This window comes from Macrotis lagotis, chromosome 1 (genome assembly GCF_037893015.1).
Source record: "Macrotis lagotis isolate mMagLag1 chromosome 1, bilby.v1.9.chrom.fasta, whole genome shotgun sequence".
In the NCBI taxonomy this organism is placed as follows: domain Eukaryota; kingdom Metazoa; phylum Chordata; class Mammalia; order Peramelemorphia; family Peramelidae; genus Macrotis; species Macrotis lagotis.
In genome coordinates, this window is record NC_133658.1 from 910,255,642 (window position 1) to 910,279,568 (window position 23,927).

The 23,927-nt window shown below is 43.0% G+C and overlaps 2 protein-coding genes across 5 annotated transcripts; one reads left to right on the forward strand and one right to left on the reverse strand.

The window, feature by feature from the left end:
- Positions 1-1,606: 1,606 nt before the first annotated feature.
- LOC141492223 (kallikrein-15-like) lies at positions 1,607-19,219 on the forward strand. 3 transcript variants are annotated; one of them, XR_012469851.1, is made up of 8 exons: positions 1,607-1,692; positions 2,264-2,345; positions 6,950-7,103; positions 7,753-8,036; positions 8,849-8,985; positions 9,287-9,329; positions 18,621-18,825; positions 19,136-19,219. XR_012469851.1 is itself a non-coding variant. In XM_074192763.1 (6 exons), the coding sequence occupies exons 2-6, from the start codon at positions 2,303-2,305 to the stop codon at positions 9,437-9,439; spliced, it is 771 nt and encodes a 256-aa protein (XP_074048864.1). In that variant the 5' UTR covers positions 1,607-1,692; positions 2,264-2,302; the 3' UTR covers positions 9,440-9,643. The 3 variants fall into 3 exon arrangements, 2 of the variants coding, with proteins under 2 accessions (XP_074048864.1, XP_074048865.1); XM_074192763.1 differs by lacking the exons at positions 18,621-18,825; positions 19,136-19,219 and having other exon boundaries at positions 9,287-9,643; XM_074192764.1 differs by lacking the exons at positions 18,621-18,825; positions 19,136-19,219 and having other exon boundaries at positions 1,634-1,692; positions 2,239-2,345; positions 9,287-9,643.
- On the reverse strand, positions 16,923-23,927 carry LOC141492206 (uncharacterized). Of its 2 annotated transcripts, XM_074192757.1 has the most exons (5): positions 23,748-23,927; positions 19,167-19,382; positions 18,644-18,790; positions 17,641-17,766; positions 16,923-17,149 (listed from the first exon to the last, which is right to left on the reverse strand). In XM_074192757.1, exons 1-5 carry the CDS (start codon positions 23,881-23,883, stop codon positions 16,986-16,988), a joined length of 789 nt encoding a protein of 262 aa, XP_074048858.1. In that variant the 5' UTR covers positions 23,884-23,927; the 3' UTR covers positions 16,923-16,985. The 2 variants fall into 2 exon arrangements, with proteins under 2 accessions (XP_074048858.1, XP_074048861.1); XM_074192760.1 differs by lacking the exon at positions 17,641-17,766.

A 23,927-nucleotide genomic window follows, 5' to 3' on the forward strand; every position in this document is an offset into this window, starting at 1 on the left:
ACCAGAGATCTAGGGGGCACTGAGTGAACTTTCCATGTAGAAATAATGGAAAGATGTGGACCAGAAAGAACTGTCTTGGTGGAGTGAGGGCCCTGGATGAAGAGGAGACAGACTCTATGTCTAATCCCAATTTGGACTCCAAACCTAACTGCAGTGATCAAAAATGGAAGAAGACAACAAGGGGACTAGGAGAGGAAAACAAACCATTTTGGGGACCTGATGGACATCTTCTAGCACATTAAGGGTTTAAGTGGAAAAAAGTTTAAACTTGTCCAAATGCTCCTACAATCTAATTATTGGTTAGCCTATATCCTGTTGTGCTATTCCCTCTCAGTTCTGAGGTTCCATGGCTTCCTTCAAGGCTTAACTACAATCCCACCCCTCATTTGGTAATTCATTCCTCTGAGATTACCATCCCTTTCTTCTGAATTTCTTCAGGACATGTGATCTCTCCCTTTAGAATGTAACCTTTGATAGCAGAGGAAGTTCTACCCTTTTCTTTGTATTCTCAGTAAGCTAGTTAAGCATCTGTTGCCTTTTTGTTGTTCAGTCATCTAACTGTATTTGATGCTTTATGACTTTATGGACACAATAGGCCCTTCTGTAATCCCCTGTCCCCCAAAGTCTGTCCAAGCTCATGTTTGTGGTTTCCATGACACTTTCTTTCCATCTCATCCTCTTATTGCAAAATTCAGACTTAAATTGAAGAAAGTAGGGGAAATCAGCAGGCCTGGAACATTCTTCTTGACTTACTGATTGATCAGTTGGCCATTCTCGATTCAGGGTGATAGAGGTGTTGACATTTGTCCTTATGAACTAGGAACAATGTGAAAGGTAAGCAGGGAGTGAGGAGGGACTTGTCAAAAGATATAGTTTGTTTTAATATAGGCTTAATTCTGGCAGGACCATAATTAGAGGCTGGATATTCAATTGTTGAGGATTCTACATGGGTCCTTGAATGACCTCCCTATGAGAATGCCCTCCAAATATTCTGCTCATGCTTTCTTCCAATTAATCCTGTCTACATCTAGTTTGTACATAGTTGTTTGCACACGTCTTCCTCATTGGATTGTATACTTCTTGAGTCTTTGCCTTTGGATCCCCAGTGCTTTGCCAGAAACACTTTTTTGACTTCCTGACTAAATTAGAGATGCCCCCAAATTAGGTGAACTGCTTTGTTGTATAATGAGTGCCTATCCTTGGAGATGTTCAAGCAGAAGGCTGACTAGCTGCATCTTGGGGATGGAAAGAGGACTTCTGTTGAGGTGTGGGTTGAATGAGATGCTGTGATGGATAAGAAGCTCTGACTTCTGGGGAATTCTGGTTCTGGGTGCTTGACTCACTGTCCTTGAGTTCTAAACTCTGGTCCCATGGCCTCATCATTGCTCCAGGCTTTGGGATGGACTGGAGTGGCCTGTGCTGGAAAAATCTCCTAACTGGGGACGCGGAACAAAAGCAACAACCTCATAAACGCTCATTATGGCTGACCCACCCTGCCCCCCTCCTGCTTAGGCGTCATCACCCATTAAACTGGGCCCTTACCATTGTCTCCCTTCCTACCCACCCCTCTAGATCTGGGTGGGGCTCAGGAATTTATAAAGTTGGGCATCCCAGGACCTGCCTCCCCCTTCCTGAGCAGACAGAGCCTGAGCCTAATCCATCTGCCCCAGACTGCTCACACCCTCAGATCAGGTGAGGCCCTGAAAGCTGAAAGGCAAAGAATAGGGAAAGAGTGGGTAGGAGGCACCAAAGGAGTCCTGTGAAAAAACCCAGGCTCTGAACCAAAGAGGAGAGGACAGATGGTTCTGAGAGGGCTGGATTAATTCTTGGAGGGATTCCTGGAAGAGGGGAACTGGAAACCCTGTTGGGTAATGCAGAAGAGAAATGACTATAAGGAGAAGAGGGAAGGGTAGAGGGTATTTGTGCTGGAGTTGAGGAACAGTGGAGAGAGTCTACAAGAAAAAGCATAAAACTTGCCTTGTCTCAGGCCCTTAAGGTCTCATTTTCCTCTGTTGAAAGAGGGTCTTGGAAGGGTTGATTTCCAAGGGATCTTCCAGCTCTAATGTGCTATGATTTCAAAAGCAGTAATGTCTCTGGAGCTGCAAACAGTTGTCCTGAAACTAAGGGGGGGAAAGACATGACCTGAGTGCTGGAGAAGATTGTGGGAGGGCTGGGAGGGTTCTGGGAAAGGAAGAAGAAGAAGAAGAAGGATCCAATCCTCTTCCCTCCACTCCCCAGCATTCCATTCTCCTTCCTTACCCAGAGTCAAGGTCAAGGGCCTCATCCAAGGCCCTGACCCACCATGCATCGGCTCCTCACCTTATTCTGCCTCCTGACAGTCACAGGTGAGAAGAGGGTCTGGATCGTGTTTGTGGCTGAGTCTATTATCTTGAGTCACACCCTCATAGATGTACAGGGGTGACTGTGTATGTGTGACTATGGTTGTGGCTGTCACTGTAGATCCAATTATGACTATATTGGTAATTGAGTCCATAATTAGGGAGAACCACAGTTATGAAGATGTGTGACCTTGTGTGTCCAAATATGTGGCCATGTCTTTGCTGTGACCTTATATATTTATAGGCATATAGGAGAAACAGAGATGATAGACAAACATAAAGATAGTTAAATGATAGCATTAGACAGAGTTGGAATATGTATATATAGATAAAAAGACAGATGGATAGATTGAAAATAGAAAAATAGAAAGATTATAGAGATAGATTTGGAAAGAAGGACAGATAGAGAGATAGTTATATATATATACATATATATATATATATATATATATATATATATATTAGGAAGATAGCCAATAGATTAAGATTTGGAGAGATGAAAGGATAGATAAATAGATTAGATGGAGAGATAGATAAATAGATAATTTATTAAGACCTATTCTGGACCAGTCACTGTGGACACAAAGAAAAGTAAAACCAATCTGTGTCCTACAAGAGCTTCTATTCTAGTTAGGGAAGACAAAAAATAGAGGAGAACTTGGAAGGATAGGGAGAGCGTGGTAGAGACCTGGGCTCCTGCCATAGTCAAAGGTCCTAGGGTGGAGTCTAAGCCACCTGTGGGGAGGAAGTAGAAGGTTTGAGAAGAGAAGGTAGAGGCTGGAACTGGCCAGGAAATAATAAGAGACCTCCTAGATTCATGCTCCAAGAGATCCCAGAATCCATTTAGTTCAATCTCCTAGATATTTAGACGAGGGAAAGAAAGCCCAGAGTGGAAGTGAATTGCTTGAAGTCATTCAAGTGATAAGAGAAAGACCTTGAAGTAAAATCCTGGTTTTTAGACTTCAAATCCAACATCCTTCCCCTTCTTCTCCCTGCTATGCATGTGACTGCATGTCTCTGATTTTGGCATAACTTCACTGGTGGTCTGGTTTTTATGAACTCAGGTATCTGTATTTGTTATTTTATATGTTCCCTTCAGGAACAATGTCTTCCTTTTTTTTCCAAGGCAGTGGGCTTAAGTGGTTTGCCCAAGGCCACACAACCAGGTAATTATTAAGTGTCTGAGGCCGGATGTGAACTCAGGTCCTCCTGACTCCAGTGTTAGTGCTCTATCCACTGCACCAACTAGCTGCCCCTCAGGAACAATGTCTAAACATTCTGAAGCCACTCATCATCTGGAAAGCAGTTTGCTCCATTGTTGGATGTCTTTGATTGTTAGGAAGTTTTTTCCCCTCATCCAGTCAAAATCTACCTCTTTGCGAACTGCCTTTCCTCCTTCACTGAGGCAGAGCAAAACACACAGAAGACAATGCCCAATGCTGGGTGCTTCTTTTCCATTCTTATTCTCTATTATCACACCTTTTCTTTGGGCATGTTGACTCAGACCCTTCTATGACTTTATATGCAATTTGCTCAGAAACTAGGTCATCTTTGAAATAGAGAGTTGTAAATGGTTTTTAGAGTTTAGACACTCTACACCCTAAAGTTCCTCTCAACCCTGAGACTGAGAATCACTTCCATCCTCAGGGAGAGATACCTTAGGACATGTTGTGAATTTCTACATTGGAAGCTGCCTCCTGTCACAACCAGCTATATTGCTCCATGTTGAGTGGCAGGGGTGTGCCTAGGGTCCGGAAATACCCAAGCTTAAATTCTACTTCTGTTAGCTACTGAGAAAGACTGAGCCATGAACTGCATAGGCAGGTCATGATGTACATCAGTGGAGAAAATGTGTTCATACACTAATGAAATCATAGGTCCTTGAGATTTTGATATATGTACCTTTGGTTGAGCTCACATGTTTCTGACCACAGGATATATGTCATGTATGTGTGTATGTATTTGTATCCATAGCCTTTCATATATGTTGGTATAAATGTAATTTTATGGGTGTGCATATGCACATGCCCATATGTTACATATACTTTTATAAGTATTATAGACACATGTTCCTCCCATTGTCTTTCATATGTGTATATACATGCTTCATGCCCATGATCTTTCATATATAAGAATATATATCATATATGTCTCATGCCCTAGACCTTTATTATATACAAATATACGCACACATGTATGTTTAATATCTATAGCCTTTCCTATATATATTGTGTATGTGTGTGTGGTATTCGATTCTATGATACCATTGTCCATAACAAAGTCTTAAATTTGGAGTCAAGAGGTGTCTTTTCTACTTTGGTTCCCTCTTCTAGCTGTGTGATCTTGGATAACCTTTATTTCCCTCTTTGAGTCTCACTTTCCTTCTTTATCTAATTATCTCCAAGGTTTTTCCCATTTACCACTTTTTTATTCTATCTTCTGTGATTTTTCCCTAGCTTTGACATTCCATATTCTAATGACTCATTTAGCTCTCAAATTTTTGTTCTAGGATCCCTCTCACCTCTTACATTCCATCTTCTAAGATTGCACCTTTGATTTTTTCATGTTCTAAGGTTCCTCAGTTTCCCAGTTCTGTTCTAAAGTCCCTCCTAGTTTTGATATTCCATGTGCTAAGATTTTCTCATCCCTGATTTTCCATGTTCTAAGGCTCCTCAATTTCTGTTCTAAAATCTCTCAAAACTCTGTCATTCTTTGTTCTAAGTTCCTCCCACCTCTGATTTTCCATGTTCCTAGAACCCTTCCACTTCAGTTCCAGGTCTCTTATAGCTTAGATGTTCTATTGTAGATGTTCTATTTCTCAGTTTTGACATCCTACATCTCTTCCAGCTTTGAGACACCTCTCAGGACCCTTTCAGCTCTAACATTCTGTATATTCGGTTCTATTTTAGACACACTATGCCCATTCACAGTTTTTTACTTACACGTGTTCATACACATAGCATATGAGGGGCTATGCTGAAGTATTACCTGGTCATCTTATTGATGTCTTGATATTGCTATCCCATGATACTTTCTTACCCGGAAGAGATCTTAGAGAGAATTGAGTTCAGATCTTTCATTGGATAGATGGAGAACCTGAGGGTCCAAGAGATGACAGAATATCTTGGCTGAGTTCTTTCCACCATACCAGACTGTCTGCTTTTTCATGACAATTCCCGTGGCTTTGTGTCTCCTTGACCTCTGGTGACACTGTCCTTATGTCTTTGAGGGACTCTGCCCAAATCTATGCTTGTGTAAGTTCAGAAGATTCTATGACTATAACACAGCTTCCATGTCTGTGCAGGCTCAAGACCTTGACCATTCCATAGCTATGTACAACCCCATTTTTTAAAGAAAGATCTTCCTCAGATAAAGCTGTTTCCCTTTCCTTCCTTCCCTCTTCACTATCTTTATCTATTTTTATTATTGTAATTTTTGCTAAATAATATTCCAACTATGAGAGGGCAGAGTGAAAAGATGAGATCTTTAGATTCATCTGGATCTATGAGATGGGATATGAGGATGTTAGTCTGGAAACCTAACAGTAGCTTCATTATAAATTGGGAAATGGATTTAAGAGGTATCCCTCCTCTTGGGTTCATAGAAAGCAAAGGCAGATAGGCAGCACAAACTGTACAGAGAGCTATTAGGAAGCGGAGGGCTTTTCTCTCTTTTTAAAAAAAAATGATCAATTTTTCCAGCACCATACAAAGATAGTTTCCAATGATCACTTGATCAATGATCAGGTTTTGAGTTTCACATTTTTCTCCCTCCCTTTCCTCCCCTTTCCCCCCTGACAGAGATCAATCTAATATAGCTTATATATGCATATCTATTATAAACATATTACCTCTTTATCATGCTGTGGAAGAAGAACAAGAGCCAAAAGAAAAACACATGAGAGGGGAAAAGCCATTGGTCTCTGGATGTGCTGGTATTTTCCAACACCATTCCTTTAAAATTGCTTGAATATTACACTGCTGAGATGAGCAAGTCCATCACAGGTGCTCATCTCACTATGTGGCTGTTAATGTGGACAATCTTCTTCTGGTTCTGCTCACTTCACTCAGCATCAGTTCATGCAAGTCTCTCCAGGAAGCTCAACTGCTCATGACTTCTTACAGAACAATAGTATTCTATCAGATTCATATATCACAATTTGCTCAGCCATTCTCCAGTTGTTGGACATCCCCTCAATTCCCAATTCTTTGCCACTACAAACTTCTATAAATATTTTTGTACATGTGGGTTTTCTCCCCTTTCTTATGATCTTTTTGGGATACAGACCTAGTGGTTATAGTACTGCATCAGAGTATGCCTAGTTTGATTGCTCTTGGGTGTGGTTCCAAATGGCTTTCCAGAAAGATTGCATTAGTTCACAGCTCCACCCACAATGCATTAGTATCAGGAGAACTTTTCTCTTTAAAAATTAGAGTGCCTTTTAAAAGGAAATATGATGGCAAGACTTATGGGAAAGCATTGATAGAGATATTGGAAATCATACCGTAGGTTCTAGGCAATGAAATGTCCAGAAATCACATCCCATGTGTCTGTTTTTGCCCATGTGTGCCTGCTCTGTCCTCATTGACCTCAGACCTTCCCTCTTCAAGTGTCACAGGGCAGTGACAAGGTCCTAGGTGGGGAGGAGTGTCCTCCGCATTCCCAGCCATGGCAGGCAGCAATCTTCGAAGGGAGTCGGTTCAATTGCGGGGCTTCCCTCATCTCCAGCCGGTGGCTCCTTACTGCTGCCCACTGCTACACTGGGTATGTCTATGGGGGCCTGGCCTCTAGTGAATGAAACAACGGGATCTGGAGGCTTGGGTCTCTGGATATATGTAGGGGCTTGGGGCCATGATCACTGGGTTCTCATGTCAGCCCTGAATGCCACTAATTTGCTGTGTGACTATGAGAAAATGAATACCTTGGCCGAGCCTCAGTTTCCCCTAGCTGTAAATGGCATGGTTGAACTAGTTGATACTGAAGACATTTTCCCTCTCTGATCTTATATGGCTTGTTTATGGCATGGACACTGAGTCCTTGAGAGGGACGGAGGACGCCCTGGATGCACAGCTCCATGGGTGGGATGGGGTGGAATGGATTGTGGAGTAGGGCTGGGGGCTTAAGGAAACAAGGGGAGTCTTCAGGACATCCAGGTTCCTGAGGCCTCATGAGTTAAGGGGAGGTGGTCAGGATCCTTGATGGTCCCCTAGCAGGGTGGAGGATGACGACGTCTGGGTCCAGAAAAGGAAAATGGGAACCTGGCCTTTGGTCCTTGAGGAGACTGGGCCTTGGGGAGGAGGGCTTTGGGCGTCTCGAAGGGAAAATGGGGATCTGCGCTGGCTGGCTCCTAATTGAGTCAGACCTGGGGATCGGCACCCACAGCGCCCAAGTGGTCACCCGGCTTGTCCCGCAGCAAGATGCGGGTCCGGCTAGGAGAGCACAACCTCCGCATATGGGACGGAGCGGAGCAGCTGCGGGGAGTGGTCCATGCTTTCCCGCATCCTCGCTACGAGAGTCACACCCACCATGATGACATCATGCTGCTCCGCCTGAGCCGACCGGCCAACTTCTCGCCCAGCGTCCGGCCCGTGGCCCTGCCCACCCGCTGCCCCCAGCAAGGGGAGCAGTGCGTGGTCTCGGGCTGGGGCCTGGTGGCCGAAACCAAGAACGGGAACCGGAGTAGCCCGACTGACCGAGGTGCGGGGCCGCAAGGGGCATCCGGGAGACCTAGGTGCCTGAGAGCTAGATCACTGGGGTCCCCGAGACACAGAGGGGCTGGCACTGGGGGGAGGGAGGGATAGAGAAGACTGAGGATCCAGTGGCAGGACTGGCCAAGGTGCTGAAATGGAGAACTCTGGGTTTCCGAGTTGCGGCAAGGCTGGACATCTGGGACCCCCGGTCCACAGTGGAAGGGTAGATACTTGCAAGGAAGAGAGCTAGCCTGTGACATCTGGATTTCTGGGTCCCCTGCAGACATAGACTAGGGACCAGGACTCCTGGGTCCCCATGAGACATGGCCCTTAGGAAAGGGGCTTTGCTGCCTCCAAGATCCTGGGCCTTTATATCTGAAAGGATGGGGGTAATGTCATATGCACACCTGGAGAAATGGGGGGTCTCTTAATTTGGGGATAGGAACACTGAGGACATGAATACAGGACTGACCACGTCACCCCGAGGTTCCAAGTTATAGGAAGGCTGGACAGCTGGGGCCCTCCAGAATAGAAGGGCAGATGTTACAGGGGAGAAGGGCTAGCCTGTGATATCTAGATTTCTAGGTCCCCCGCAGACATAGACTTGGAACCAGGACTTCTGGGTCCCTATGAGGGATGACCCTTAGGAAAAGGACTTTGCTACCCCCGGGATCCCTGGGACCTGAAATACTTTATATCTGAAAGGATGGGGATAATGTCATATCTATCCCTGGAGAAATAGGAGGGGTGGTCTCTTAATTTGGGAACAGGACCTAGGGGCTAACATTTTGAGTTCCTTCCTGACTCCTATGCCCACAGTGAACCTTCCAGATACTCTGCATTGTGCCAACATCAGCATCATATCCACTGCTTCCTGTAACAAGGACTATCGCGGGCAGGTGACAGACACCATGGTGTGTGCAGGTGTTGAGGGAGGAGGCACCGACTCCTGTGAGGTCTGAATCTTGGAGCTCTTGCTCATCTGGGGAAATGGCAGGCTGCTGGGAAATGGGAGTGGATGGTGCTTGAGGAGAGAAATGATGAATGGGCATGGGAAATATACTTGGGAATAGGAATGAGGATGGGTTTGGGCTTAAGGATGGGGCTGGCAAAGGGAATGAGGATAGGGTAGAGATGCATGGGGAGATGGGAATGGAGTTGGGTTATTGGATGGGGGTGGGGTGGGGCTAGTAGTGAAGATATGAATGGAGGCTGGTTGAGATAGCAACTCTCTTCTTGTTGTCTTTCTTCCCATAGGGTGACTCAGGAGGCCCCCTAGTCTGCAATGGAACTCTGCAGGGTATTGTCTCATGGGGTGACGTCCCCTGTGATACCACTACCAAACCAGGGGTCTACACCAAAGTGTGCAAATACTTGGGTTGGATTCAACATGTAATGAAGAAGAACTGATTTGGAAGGCTCCCTGCTCATACTTCCCCTTAGGAGTGCTCCCTGAGATCGTTTTCTTGACTAGCACAAGACAGAGACCCCTTTAATCTCCAGCCCAAAGAACTGGAGATTGACTAAGAAAAATCTTTACTTTAAGAACCTGGGGGTTTCTCCCGTGAGATTCTGTCCAAAGTAATCATGTAATCACAACTATAATTGGAACGAGTCTGCCTGTGTCTTCATGTCAAGTCAACTGTGTGCCAGCCACTGTGCTCTGACTGAATGTGGTCAGAGTGGATCAGATATAATAGAAAGCTAAGTGGCACAGTGGAGAGATTGCTGGATCCAGAGTCATGAAGACCTGAGTTCAAATCTAGTCTCAGACACATAACTAGCTTTGTGATTCTGGGCAAATCACTTAATTTCTGTCTACCTCAGTTTCTTCATCTGTAAAATGGGGATAATAATATCATTCCCTCCTAGGGTTATTATGAAATTAAAATGATATGAAATTGTAAAACCCTTTGCTAAAGTGATATACAATGTTAGATATTATTGTGTTGAGGTCTGAAAGTCAAACCTAGCTATCCTTCTATTTCTCATTATTTTAATTGCTCTCCTTTTTTCAGGGGTAATGACAACCCAGTTAGGCATAGGTAGTACAAACATTATTAGTCCCATTTTAAAACTGAGGAAACTGAGGTCCAGAGAAGGGAAGTGACTGGTCCAAGGTAATGAGTGAATGTCTGAGGTAGGATTTTATCCCAGGTCTTCAGACAACAAGGTTAAAGACTTTCTATTGCTGTCTGTTTTCATCTACACCTAGAAGTATCTGCTTGGAGAAAATTTCATCCTCAGTATCACCCACGACCTTCCCTCTTCCCTCTATCTGCCCTCCATCTATGCTTTAGTTCCTATTATTTTCCTTTAATTTCTTCTCTCTACCTCAAATTCACTTCTCTTCTGCCTTGTTATCTACTCTCATGAGCAAGCACTCAGTTGAGGAAAGTGAAAAAGAAAGGAAGGAGGAAAGGTCAGATGACACATTTCTCGGGTCTCAGGGAGTTCACTATCTGGAATATGTTAGGATACCATTTTTCCCTTTCAATTCTCTTCTTTCTTTTACCTCTATTCACAGGAAGCTATATGGTGGAACAAGAAAACACTAGATCTCAGTCAGAGGGATTAGTTTGATTGTATGACCTAGGACAAAATCATTTCACCTTTGTTGGTAATTCAGTAAAATGAAGCAGATGGAGTAGATAGACCATCTGGTCTCTATGTTTTCTTCCAATTCCTAACCCTAGGACTACCATTATTTTCCTTTACAACAAATATTCTCTTATGTGACATTCATGGTTTAAAAAAAAGCCTGATTCCTGGATGTTTAGATTTAAGAATGTAAATGGGAGAGAAAACAAGAACTCTATTTCCCATGAGGCCATTTTTCATAGCTTAGCTATAGATTTGATGTCTGCAATGGCCTGAATCCAAGCAAATTGGGAAACATAATCCTTTTTTTTTATTGCGCCATTGCCTGTTATAGTTAACTAGTTCTAGTACTTTGGGTGTTACACAGTCAATTCATTTCTGATGTGAGATTCAAACCCAGATTTCCTGACTCTAAGACCATTAGTCTTTCTGCTCTACCATTCTGTTTCTCCAGGTTACCTGTTCATCTCCATCCTTCCATTTACTTCTCTTTCTTGTTCATCTCTATTCATTATTCATTTCTAATCTTTCTCCAATCAATCAACCAGGCACACACTCTACTAAGGAAGCTCCAAGAACCCAACTTTCCATATTCCCCTCCTTTTCTCCATCCAATTCTATTTCCTTCTTCCTTTCCATTGTTCTAGTTTGCTTATTCATTCCCATTGCTGGTTTGTCTTTAATTCTTTTGATGCCCCCCCCAGTCACCTCTATTTCATTCAAAAATCATTTATTAAGTGTTAAGTTCTGTGGTAAGTGCTGGGGATGCAAGACGACAAACAGAAGACTTCCTCCCCTTCCTCCCCTTCTACATGGGGGGGAATAAGTGTATTATAATAATAATTATTATTTATTATTAAATAATTAATATTATTATTGACAATAACTAACCTCTAAAAAGCACCTATTATGTGACAAGCAATGTGTAAGACCTTTATGCAATTTTTATTTCATTTGAGTCTCACAACTCTGGGAAGTGGGAGCTATTATTATTCCCATTTCACAGATGAGGAAATAGGCAAATGGAGGTCAAGTGATTTACCCAGGGTCACCCAGCTAGTGAATGTCTGAGGTCAGATTTGAAGTCAGAAATTTCAAACTCCAGTCCCAGCACTCCATCCACTAAGCCACACAGCTACCCTATATTTAAAAACAAACTATTTTAATAGGGTAGACTACACAGAGAAGTGAACTAGAAAATGGGAGAGAGAGAAAGAGAGAGGGAGGGAGAGGGGGGGATGTGAAATTAGCCTGGAATTTTTAAATTTTTAAATGCCAAACAAAATTTTTAAAAATTGATTTCATTTCAATCCTCCCTTCCACCATGATCTACCAAAATCAACCCCATTTCCTTTGATTTCCTTTTATTTATCCTCTTCATTCTCTGTTTTTTATTGGAATGTCAGGTCCAGGAGTATGGTACTGCTCAATGCCCTCAGACTCTACTGAGTCTCTTCAGGCTGTCCAGGGTGTTTGGTGCCAGATTTAAAAACAATCTTTCCATCCTCCAAACCCAAAGGGAAACAAACATGGAGCTTGATTTGTGAAGGGAGAGAAAATGTAAAATAGAATCACCAGTATTTTCCTGATGGTTATGCCAACTTGGCAGATGTGGGGCAGAGGTCACAACCCCTTTAAGAAGGTCTGATAATCACTTTTTTTGGTCTCATCTACCTATACACACTGAGCCATTGTCCTTCTTGGCTCCCAAATCCTTTAGCCTTGGTCCTAATCCTGTTTCTAGTCAGCACAGGCAAGATCGAAGGGGAGGCTGGGAGTCCAGGTTATGCTGGGGACAGGGGAAAGAGATGAATCTCCTCCCATCTATTACCTAGCCCGGGTTTCCAGTCTCCTCCTTAGACTTCCTTTCTCTCTCCCAGGGAGAACTCCCTCAGTTCTCTTGTCTCCCTTTCCCTTTAAAAATCAAGGTCCCCTCAACTTCGGGTTTTGGATGGTTTTGACAGTCCTATAGCTTCCAAGCATGAGAGGCTGCCTCCTATAAATTCAAGTCATCTTCATTGCTCCCAAGTGGATGCTCCGTGATGCCCACTGCAACACTTCTCCCCTTGTCCTAAACCTGAGATGCTTTTCCTTTTTGGTTTTGTTTGTTTCTACTCTAGGATTGTTTCTGTCCACCTCCATTGTCTGCCGGCTGTATCTGTCTAAATCTTCACTCTCCTTTCGTCCACGTTGGTCATCTGGCTTACTGTCCCTGACCCTGTCCCTGTAGCACCAATGGCTCTCATTCTTTGTCTCATTTGGCCATGGCTATGCCTCTCTGTCATTGTGTTATATACCAATTTGTCTCTTCTTTCAACTGGTTCTCTCTCTCTGGTACTCTCAGATGCCACCTGGTAAACTGGGAGGTGAGGAGTCTGTCAGCTCTGAACCTGGGACCAAGATGAAAAAGGAGGAAGAGAGAGGGCTTCAGGGAACTTTGGACCCCCCTGATACTGGCAGTGACTTCCCAGGCTCTACTGAGTGAGGGAAAGGGGAATAGATGGAGGGGAGCAGTCTCAGAGAAAGATTTCCAGGCTCCCAGTTCCTAGGATTCAAGAAACTTTCTCCCCAAGCATAATCCCAACAGTCACTTTTTCCACATTATTTCTTTTTGTTTCCTTCTGCTGTCCTGATTTCCTGCTGTTATTTCCCCTTTCTTCTTTCCCTTTCCTGTGCCCTCCATTCTCTATTCCTCATCTTTCCTTTCTCCCAATTTGTCCATCTCTCTTCTTCTCTTCTCTTCCCTCTTTTCTCTTTTATCTTTTTTGGTCTCCTCTCAATTACTTTCCTCTTGTTCTTCTCTTTCCATTCTTCCCATCTTCTTTCCATTTTCCTTGGATCTTTTTGTGACATTCCCCTCCCCTTCCTTTTCTTATCTGTCTTCTGTTCTTTTTTCTCACTTTTCATCTTCTGTCCCTTTCTTATTCTATTTTGCTTCTCCTTGTTTTGTTTTCCCCCTTTCTTTTTCCCTCATTTTCCCCCTCACCTCATTTTCCATTTTTCCATTCCACCGTTTGTCCCTTTCCTTTCCTTTCCTCCTCTTCTACTCCCTCCCCATCTTCCTTTTTCATTGTCCCATCTCCTTCATATTTATCACTTTTTCTCATCTCTTGCCTAATTCTTATCAGATCTGGCTAGGTTGGCAAATCTTATGGGAAGAGAAGAATGGTAATTGTTCCCAGTGAAGACTGGTTTCATCCATCCTTGCTTTAGTTGGAGTCTCCTGATTCTCACTAGTTTGGCTGATCCAAGTCATGACACCATGCTGCTACAAGTGACCTTTCCAGTCAGGTTCAATACATTCATTAGATCCCTTATCCTGTCACATTCAGAGCCTGCTCTGGGCACTATCTGCTTCCTGTTGAACAGGGGGCTGGAGGGTCAGGAAATTTGCATCCCTAAAGAGCAAAGGACTTGGGAAATCAGGATTTCTGGGTCCCCAAGGAGTACGAGACTGGCAAATCAGGATGCTGAATGAACAATTAATGGAGACTATCACTTAGCGGAGGACAGATTAGAGATTACTAAGGGAATTATTGGATTACTAAAGGAAGCAAGGTATGAAGATTGGCACCTAGGTCTCTTGGGTGGGTCTGAGGAAGCCCCAGTTCCAGAGTGGGTAGGGACTTGTAAGTTAAATACCTGAATTCCTTTACAAAATAGGAATAATTAGGATCCTGGTGCCTGAGTCCAAGAACTATTGAGAAGCTAAGGGATTATCTCCAGCATGGTCCTGGACCTATGCTATCACTCTCCCACCAGTAACCTTTCCCATTGAGCTGAATTGTGTGGATCTGTGCTTTTGCTTACCCTGGGAATGTATCCAATTGATGCTAGGTGCTGAAAACTAGCTGGGAGAAAGAATGGGTGTCAATCTCCAAGGTCTAGGCAACCTGGGAGCTAACAGTAGGTTGAACACCTGTGGCAAGATGGTGGACTGTCTTGAAGAATTGCAGAGTTATGACATGAAATCAATTCCCCCCTTGTACTACTTACTTATAACCATGGGAAATAGTTTTCTCCTCTTTGAGACCCAGATTTCTTATCAGTAACATAAGTAGATTGGAAATGATCCATGGGATACCTTTCATCTCTGAAACTGAAGTTCAATGATCACTCCAAGGACTCTTCTCTCCCAAACCCATTAACTCCTAGTCTTGGACAATGTGATGTTCTCTTTCCTTGTCCCCATCAAAACCTCTTAAATAAAGTCAGATATGGAAAGGGATTTGGAAACCATTTAATACCTACTCTGCATTTTTATAAAGGATAAAACAGAGTGAAAGAGAAGGGACTTGACTAAGGTCACACAGAGGGGTGATGGAGGAGAAAACTCCTCTGTCTGGGGTGATAGAATCATGCTTGGAGAATCACAAATCAGGGTCTCAGCTCACCTACACTGGTACCTTAAATGTGGAATGTTCTCTGTATCACCTGGTTCCTCAGTTCTTGCTTCTGTAATGTGAGACCATTTCAAAGATCCCTTTGAAAATAGCTTTCTTGGGCTGAGGGATGAAATAAAAAGGTCTTTTCTTGGGACTGGGTCAGAAGAAGAACTGGGGATTCAGCCTCTAGTCCATCCTTGTTTTGAAGGTCCCTATGCAAAAGAGTAGGGACTCTGGCAGCCTAAGAGGTTGGATAGCCTAGCATCTTTTAATCTAAATTAAGAGGTTTATCCTTACCCACCTCTTAGGGCGGACAAAAGGATGAGTCTATTCATTGCTGACTCCTAGATTGGTAAACAAAAAGATGGAGAAAAAGATAGGGGACTTCTACCAAGGTCTTGAAAATCTTCAAATATCCCAGTTCTAGATGCTTCCCGAAGACAAGAGCCTGGTCAGAAATTCCTCCCCATCAGATTGGACCATAGAGATATCTCCTTCAACACTGGTCAGATCTACCAGTTACTCTGGAGAATCAGGATTTGGTGAGGGAAAATGGGAATTGGGATGGAGGGGAAATCTTTCTGCTCAGTCTGGGTGCTCTGATCTCTCTAGGATGACTCAGGTGACCTCCTGGTAAGTAATGGTGTCCTCCAGAGAATCTTATTTTGGAGTAATATTCTCTGGGGGACTTCTGATCCTCCTTCACTGCCTGGTCTTGCTTCCTATAAACTAAGATACACTTCCCGCATGGTTGCCTCTTTTATCCTCAAATGCCAAACCTAGTCCAAGTCCAGACCTTCCCCAGTGCTGCAGTGGAAACTCATCTGGAAATGGAGAACTACTATCAGGGGATGTGATTTTGATTTCCTGCCTCTACCTCCCTGTCTTTAGGCACATCACAGAGATAGAGGTTCATGGACATCTAGGGCTGGAGAAGACATCAGAGGCAACAGAGAAGCCCCTTTATTTGCAAAGAAATAAACAGAGGCTGATGGATTTGCCCAGTCACCTAGGTTGCAAAAAGAGGCAGAGTTGGAATCTAGGTCTTCTGACTTGAGCACATTGCTCTGGTTAAATAAGTCCTATTTATGAATAAGAACAGTGTGGCCCTTTCTTGGGGCAGGAGACCCCTCCCCAGATGACAAGATTCCTGAGGGTCTCAGTGGTCCCCTGTGAGCCTCTACCCTATGGTCCATGGGCCTCATTCCTTCATTTGGCAAATGAAGCCGTTTGATTAGAGGATCTTCACATTCAATTAATTGTGACCTTCCTTTCAAACCCTCAATCATCCAGGCAGAATTGGTGAAAATAACTTCAGAGACAAAGGCAGCTATAGAAATCTCAATACAGAGGCAGTGATACTCAAGAGACTCTAAGGGAGGAGGGAGAAAGGGAAAGGGAGAGTGAGAGGAGGATAGAGAGAAAAGGAGACTCAAGTCAAACAGGCAAGACATAGAGACAGACTCAAATGGAATAAAGCTGTTACACAGATTTGAGTTAGAGGCACAGGGAGAACAGCCTAGACTATGAGAGACAGAGAAAGGCAAGAGGATGAAAATGGGAGATGAGAGAAATGGGTCCTAGAGAGACCTACACAGAGTGAAAGAGAAAGAGTCTGGGAGATAAGGGGAAAGGAAGGCAGAGAGAGCCAGAGAGCCAGACAGAGAGCAGAGACTAAAGTCACTGGATATGTGATAGAACTAGAAGTGTCCTGAGAAAGCATCCCCACCCACCCCACTCTCTATTTACAGATAAGAATGCTGAGTGACTGCTAGGCCCTCCAAGTGGTCCAGGTATAACTAATTTCCTTTGTTTCCATGACTCCTTGGACCTCCCATCCCATCCCCACCACATTGCCGTCTCAGTCCCCAAACAAAGGCACTAGCCTGAAAGGACTCAGACAAGGAGATGGGTCAATGGACAGGTTTATTGGGGACCTGGGCTCTGCCAGGGGAGGCTGTCAGGCTTGGCTAGGATTCCAAGATCTGGGAGGAGAGGTGGAAGGTGGTCCTGCGTCTGCCCGCTGGGATAGTTTCTATTCTCTTGTCCAACGGCTCAGAGATGGTTTGTTGTATCCTCTGGTTGGTCTTACTAAGGGAGAAGGTGTGCTGGTAGTTGAACAAGCAGAGGGTGCCTGGAGAAAGGAGGATGAAGACCCAGCTGGGTGGGATCCCGGGAGAACAGCAGAGGGAAGCAGAGTGGAGGCAGGAAAGGTGGGCTGGGGTCGGAGGAGGCTGGGGGAGTGAGCCACCCCCTCCCGCTCCCCACCTCTGCCCCATCTGAGCCTAGAGCACTCTCCTCAGATTCTTTTATCCTTTCCTTGCCTGGACACTTCTATTCCCCCCCTTGCTTTAGTGTCTCCATCTCTCCTTTCCTTCTCTCACCTCTGCTCCCACCTTCTTCCAACTCTATGTAATGTCTCTCCAATTCTTGGATTCCCTTTTCCCTCTCCTGCATCCCCTCCTCCTTTTTTGACACTTTTTTCTTATCCTTCCCTCTCCAGTCTTCTCCCTCTTCACTCTCCCCTCCCTCTTCACTCTTCTCCCCCCACTTTTCTCCCTCCTCTCCATTCTTCTCTCTCCCTCCTCACTTTTCTCCCTCCCTCTCTACTCTCCCTTCCTTTACCTGACAAGAACTGCAGCACCACACTGCACCAGCACAGATAGTAAGGAAATACATAGGTGACCTTGATGGGGTAAATGGTCTCACATTCATGAGTGAAGAGCAGCAAAGCTAGCAAAATCAGGACTCCTGTGGGCCAATGAGGCCAGAGACACAACACAGGCCCTGAGAGATTTGGAGGGCTTTCTTATTTTTATTGCTATGCTATATGAACCTCAGAGCTACACCAAAATGGAAGAACCCTGAAAATGGAGGACCAAAGAAGACAGAGTGTACTAGAGACTCAAAGGAAGGACAAGGAGACAGAAAGTTCTGAGCCCTAGAGAGACAGAACAAGAGATAGTAAGAAATGAAGATGGGAGGGGAGGGAGAGAGAGAGAGAGAGAGAGAGAGAGAGAGAGAGAGAGAGAGAGAGAAAGAGAGAGAGACAGAGACAGAGACAGAGACAGAGAGATAGTGAGTCAGACACAGTGATAGAAACAGAGGAGAGAGACAGAGAGAGATATATAGAAGCAAGGGATAGAGACAGAGACAGAGATAGAAAAATAGAGAGAGACAATGAGAGAGAAGAAAGAAAAGAACCCTGAGATATAAAATATACTGGGGCACAACAGAGATGTTAAAAAGGTCTTTCTTATGGAGATGGAGGAATCAGAAATATAAGAGATAGAGACAGGGGCACAACAAATAGAAAGACTTTTGAAAGACAAGACAGATGGAGACAGGCTAAGAAAGAGGGATACCCAGAGATAGACTTGCATGACAGCAGGACTCATAAGGCAGAAATGGGAAAAAACCCTAGACATGGTAGGCCTACATATAACAAGGAGAACTGGCCACAGAAGAGGCTCAAAAATCCTTGAAGGGTCTTGGAACCACTCCTCTTTCCCCCTTCCAACTGAGGTCTCCTTACTCCAAGTACTACTATGTCTCCTTTCCCCACCCTGACCCAATCCTATCTCCTCCCTTCTGCTGTACCTCAGGCCAGACCCCAGGTCCATCCTACCAGTGACATAGTTGAGGAAACCAAAGACCAAATCACAGCGCTTGATTCTTCGGAAGATGGGCCGGAAAGATAAGCCCATGAAGAGGAGGCAGAAGATCTCAGAGGCCAGGGCAAGTGTCATGAAGCCCATTCCCAGGTGTTTACTCACTGGAAGAGAAGAAGTGATGTTGGTAGAGCCATTGGTGAGTTTCCTCCTAGACCCTTCCTCAGTGTAGGATTGTTTTTGTTGCTTGTCATTGGTTCTTGAAGAGGACTATGAGGTGATACCATGACATGCAAGCGAATTGGACTTAAGCGAGAAGGGTGCTGTATGAAGTTGCCAGTCTCACTTTCCCTTATGGAGCCATCTGGATCCAGTGGCCAGATAGAGATGGGGATGACTGGAAGTATAGGGATAGGGATGGGGATAAGAATAAGCCTGGGATGGGCTGAGATATAGGGAAAGGTTAGGAGCTGCGCAATGTGAGCCTTGTCATTCTCTCCTTCCCATAGCCCCTCATGATGCTGAGCTGTTAATCCATACCTGTGACCTTGCGTAGGTCTGGGCAGATGTGACGTTGACAGTTAGTCCAGTAGCCCAAGACTTCAGTGTAAGTTTCTGATACTTGAATGATAGCCAGCCGTCCATCAGTCAAAGAAAGTAGAAGCAAAAATGCTAATACACTTATACAAAGAGTCCAGGCCCTTAAAACGAATCGACTTTCATTCCAGATGGTAGTGGGTATTCGAGTCAGAATTTCTGGAGTGGGGGGAACAGGATATTGATATTCATCATTTGTCAGTCCTGACCCATCCATCCTCAGTCCTGTCCCCTTGTCCTCATGCCTATTCCCAATCCTAGGTTTATTCTTATCCTATTTCTATCCTCTTGCCCAAACTCCACTTTTAGCTTTGTCTTTATCCAAATTCACCCCATTTCCATATCTCTTTGTCCTCTCATTTCATCACCTCCAATTCTATCCCACTGTCCACCACATCATCCCTATTTCACATTAAAATTTATGCTTATCTCTACTTTGGACTCCAGAAAAAAGGGTAGAGACAGGAAATGTGTGAGAGGGTTAAGAAAATACTTAGCACTTGAACTGAGCTCTTGGATATCTTCCTCACTCCAACACATTTTCATCCTGCCTTTTATGAATCTGTCCTTTTTTGCCAATACTGGAAAATTTAAGAGAAACTCTTCCCCTTCACCAAAGATGAACATTTTTCTCTTTTGTCCAACCCTCAACTCAAGTGCCACATCTGGGAAGCCTTCCTTGAATCTCTCTTCCCTATGTGCAAAGGAGATTGTTTTCCTTCCTCCTATTTTTCCATACCACTTTCCCTGGCTCTGATTGGTACTTAAATAATTTTCCCAACGTAAAAGCAATTTACTTTGCAAGTCTACAAAAGGCCTTGTTTTATATTTATTTTTATATCCCCCCACCCCAATCACTTAGCATAATGCATATGCTTTTTGATTTTGGTGGCCTTGAATTGAACTTGGCATGATTTTGAATATATCATTGGATCTTCTAGTGCCTTGATTTGACAGATGAAGTGATTTGCCCAAGGTCAAAGAAGTAAAAGGTGGTCAAGTTCTCTGAATGCAGATCCAGTCCATTTTCCCTCCACTACATTGTTAGAGAATTGAGGGGATTAGGTCAGCAAATGGTTAATTGTGGGAATTAAATGACCTTCACTGACTTCATCTTATGACTCAATTCTGGAGCTAACTCAATTACTTTTCTATTTAATTATATGTCTAATTCAATTTCTATCCTGTGAGAAAACTTTATTCAATTGTGGGAACTGAAAGAAAATCTAATGGTATTGTGGGAACCTAGCCCTGCATAAGGTGGACAACCCTGCCTGCCTGCTACTTAAGAGACCCTTAACTAAAAAAACATAAGTTAGGTTGACCAGGAAACCAATCAGATTTGATGCAAGGAATTTTCTCACAGCTGTTTATATTGAGCTGTTCATTTGTCTTATGTGAAAACTGGCACTCTAGTGTTTCCATTTCCCTTTGTTTACAGACACTTGGGTGAAGGATGAGTGGGACAACCTTTCTGACTTCAGGGAATTATATCTGTTTACTTTCCCCCTTCCATTTTGGAAAATCTCTACTATTTCCTCCAAATAGAAATCAGATTTCCTAGTATTATATTGTTGTTTCTTTTTAATTGGCCTTATTTGAGTAATTGTTTTTAATGTGTTGAGTCCCTTTCTGGACTCCCTCAATCTTTCCCCAGGTGAGCGTTTGGGGGGGGGGAGGGCAGGAGACAAGGAAGACAAGGATGACAAATTCTCCAAGATCCCCAAATACTACAAGGTCTCCATTTATTGAACCAAATGCCAGTGCTTAAATACCTCCCTAGTCTCTAATCCACTCCCACTCCCATGGCACTTAGTAAGAAAAGGCTCTGGTGCTCAAGGATATCAGGTGAAGATAATTTACAGTCCCTAACAATATATAAAAATCTGTCTCACCCTATATTCAAAGTCCAGTCTCAAGATGAGAAAGAGGTCTGGTCCTGCTTTGTTGGATAATAGAAATGCATTGCTTAATAAATCAATATTCTTGGAAGATTGAATCTTTGTTTCTTCTCTCATTTTATCTTTCACTTTCCACAGCTTTCTCTCCAGAAGAAAGAAGATATCTTAAGCCTTAGATAATGAATAGAATCGGTTGGAAGCATGGAGATCAGACTGGATAGTGTACAGATTGTGAAGGAGGGCTTAGAATGGTAGACTTTTTTAGAGTCTGAATTTGATTCTATGGGTAATATGGAGACAGTGAAAACTTTTCAACTGGAGATGATATGCAGAGATGAAATGGAAAAGGTTAGAAGTAGGAGGTGAAAGGGAAGTGGAAATCAGGAAATGATTTCAACTAAACAGTTTTTTCAAGACCCTTTTGTGCAAGTAGGTCACTAGGAGTACAAAGATGGAAAGAAATGGTCCTTGACATTTGAGAGTTAATGTTCTATAGGACAATAGGACATGCATAGAAAAATAATGACACAATAGGAAAGAAATCTGAAATGTAAAGGGTCTGGCATTATACATTAAAGACTGAGATCTATGCTTTAATATAGTAATCTTCAAAACTGTTTGGTCTGTTTAACAAAAAACAAACAAACAAATAAACATAAAAATTATCATTGAACCAGACTTGGCAAGGATGACCTCGAGGAACACAAACAGAGTAGTTCAATGTTCTAAAAATCCCAAAGCACAAACTACCAAAGGAAAGCCTCCTTAAAGAAGAAAATTATCTGGGGAAAAATTGGTAGATAATTGGGTTAAACCAGTATCTAGTACCCTATGTCATAATAATTCCAAATAAACAAGTAACCTAAATATAAGAGGATATATCAAGGAAGATTGAATACTCTTTCACAACTATACTTTGGGAATGGAAAGGGAATTAGTAACTGATACAAGAGAGATTCTAAGAAACAAGGAGATTATAAAATCCAAAGTAAATAATTGCAGTGAGTCAAGTTTAAAGAGTTTTTAAGTGAACTAAAAAAAAACTATTCACTGGGAAAGATTTTGCATCAAACATCTCTGATAAAAAGCCTGACACCCCAAATGTATTGACCCCCATATATAAAATTGTGAGCCATTTCCCAATAGACAAGTGGTTAAAAATGCACAAAAATTTTTCAAAAGATCAAATGAAATCCAAAAATAACCAAATGAAAGAATATTTCAAAATGTTAATAACATAAATTAAAATAAGCAAGGCATCCCTGTAATGCATCAAGTTAAAATGATAATCAGATATGGAAATAATATTGTAAAGGTTGTGGGAAGGCAATTACTAATACATTGTTGGTGGTTTGGGAAATCAATCTGCATTAGTTATATTGTTATTGCTATTGAGTAGTTTCAATTGTGCCTAACTTTTCATGAGCCCATTTGTAGCTTTTGGGGCAGATATACTAGACTGGTTTGCCATTTTCTTCTTTAGCTCACTTAACAAATTAGGAACTCAGAGAACTCTGAATGGAGTTTGCATGAGGAAAGAAGGGAAAATAATACATGAAATGACTACAATATCAGAACTGAAGAAAGCACTCAAATATCAAAGATCCTCCATTGAGTACAATGATCACTATTGCTTTGGATAACTGATTTAGAGTATCACATCCTCTGTCTTTCAGAGTAGGTGTATTAGACAATTCTGCTTGCTTTTTATTTTCAGTTAAGATAAAAGTAGGGGTAGATTTCTTGGATGTAAATGGAGTTTGGCAAAATACATTAATAAAAGGTTTTTTTTTAGGTTTTTGCAAGGCAAATGGGGTTAACTGGCTTGCCCAAGGCCACACAGCTAGGTCATTATTAAGTGTCTGAGACTGGATTTGAACTCAGGTACTCCTGACTCCAGAGCCGGTGCTTTATCCACTGCACCACCTAGCCACCCCAATAAAATAGTTTTTAAACAATGTGAACAGAGTTAAGATGGAATGGAATCATATTGTTTAGGGAAGGCCTAAGAAGATGGTGGGACTTTTTCCAAAAACAGAAATGTAAAGAGGAAGAACAAGGTTAGGTTTGGGTTTTTTTTGGTGGGGGAGAAATGGGGAGGAAAGGGGAGATGATGACTTCAGATTGCCTCTATTTCTTCAGGAATCAATTCATCTCTGCCACCCCCCCCATCTTCATCTTCTGCCCCATAGCCCCTGTTCTAACTCTTGCCCTGAAAACTACAGCCAGCTAACCCTTGGTCTATCCACTGAGACTTAAAACTTGATTTCTATCAAACCCTCTAAACTTGTCCTTATTCCCTGAGATTTCATTCTTAACTATTCACCCCTACACATCTCCCAGCTCTCAAATCTAAGCCTGCAAATAACAGTCTCCATCTCCACTTTGTGTTATGCAACTCTGACTTCTGGTCATTTCCCCCCAGCCTTCCCATCCCAGTAATGTTCCTCCAAACAATCAAACTCCTTTCTGTCATCTCTACCCTCTACCTATGCCATGAACCTTTTATTTCCATTCCCATCTTGCTATCCCCATCCTCATGTCTCCCCCATTCCACACAGCTAAATTCTGATTTCATACTTTTATCCCTCAAATTGCCACATCCCCTGAAGCCATTTCATACCTTTACATATTGGTTTACTAGGCTTTTTCTTAATCTCCTCCTGTTTTAGTATTTCACTCTGTCTAGTTCCTACTGTGAAGTAGGAACGTTTAAATTTATTCTTCGATGAGACTAATTGTGTTAGTGCTGTGTCCATAGTCTTAATCTCAACTAACCTAGGCAACTGCCATGGAACACCAA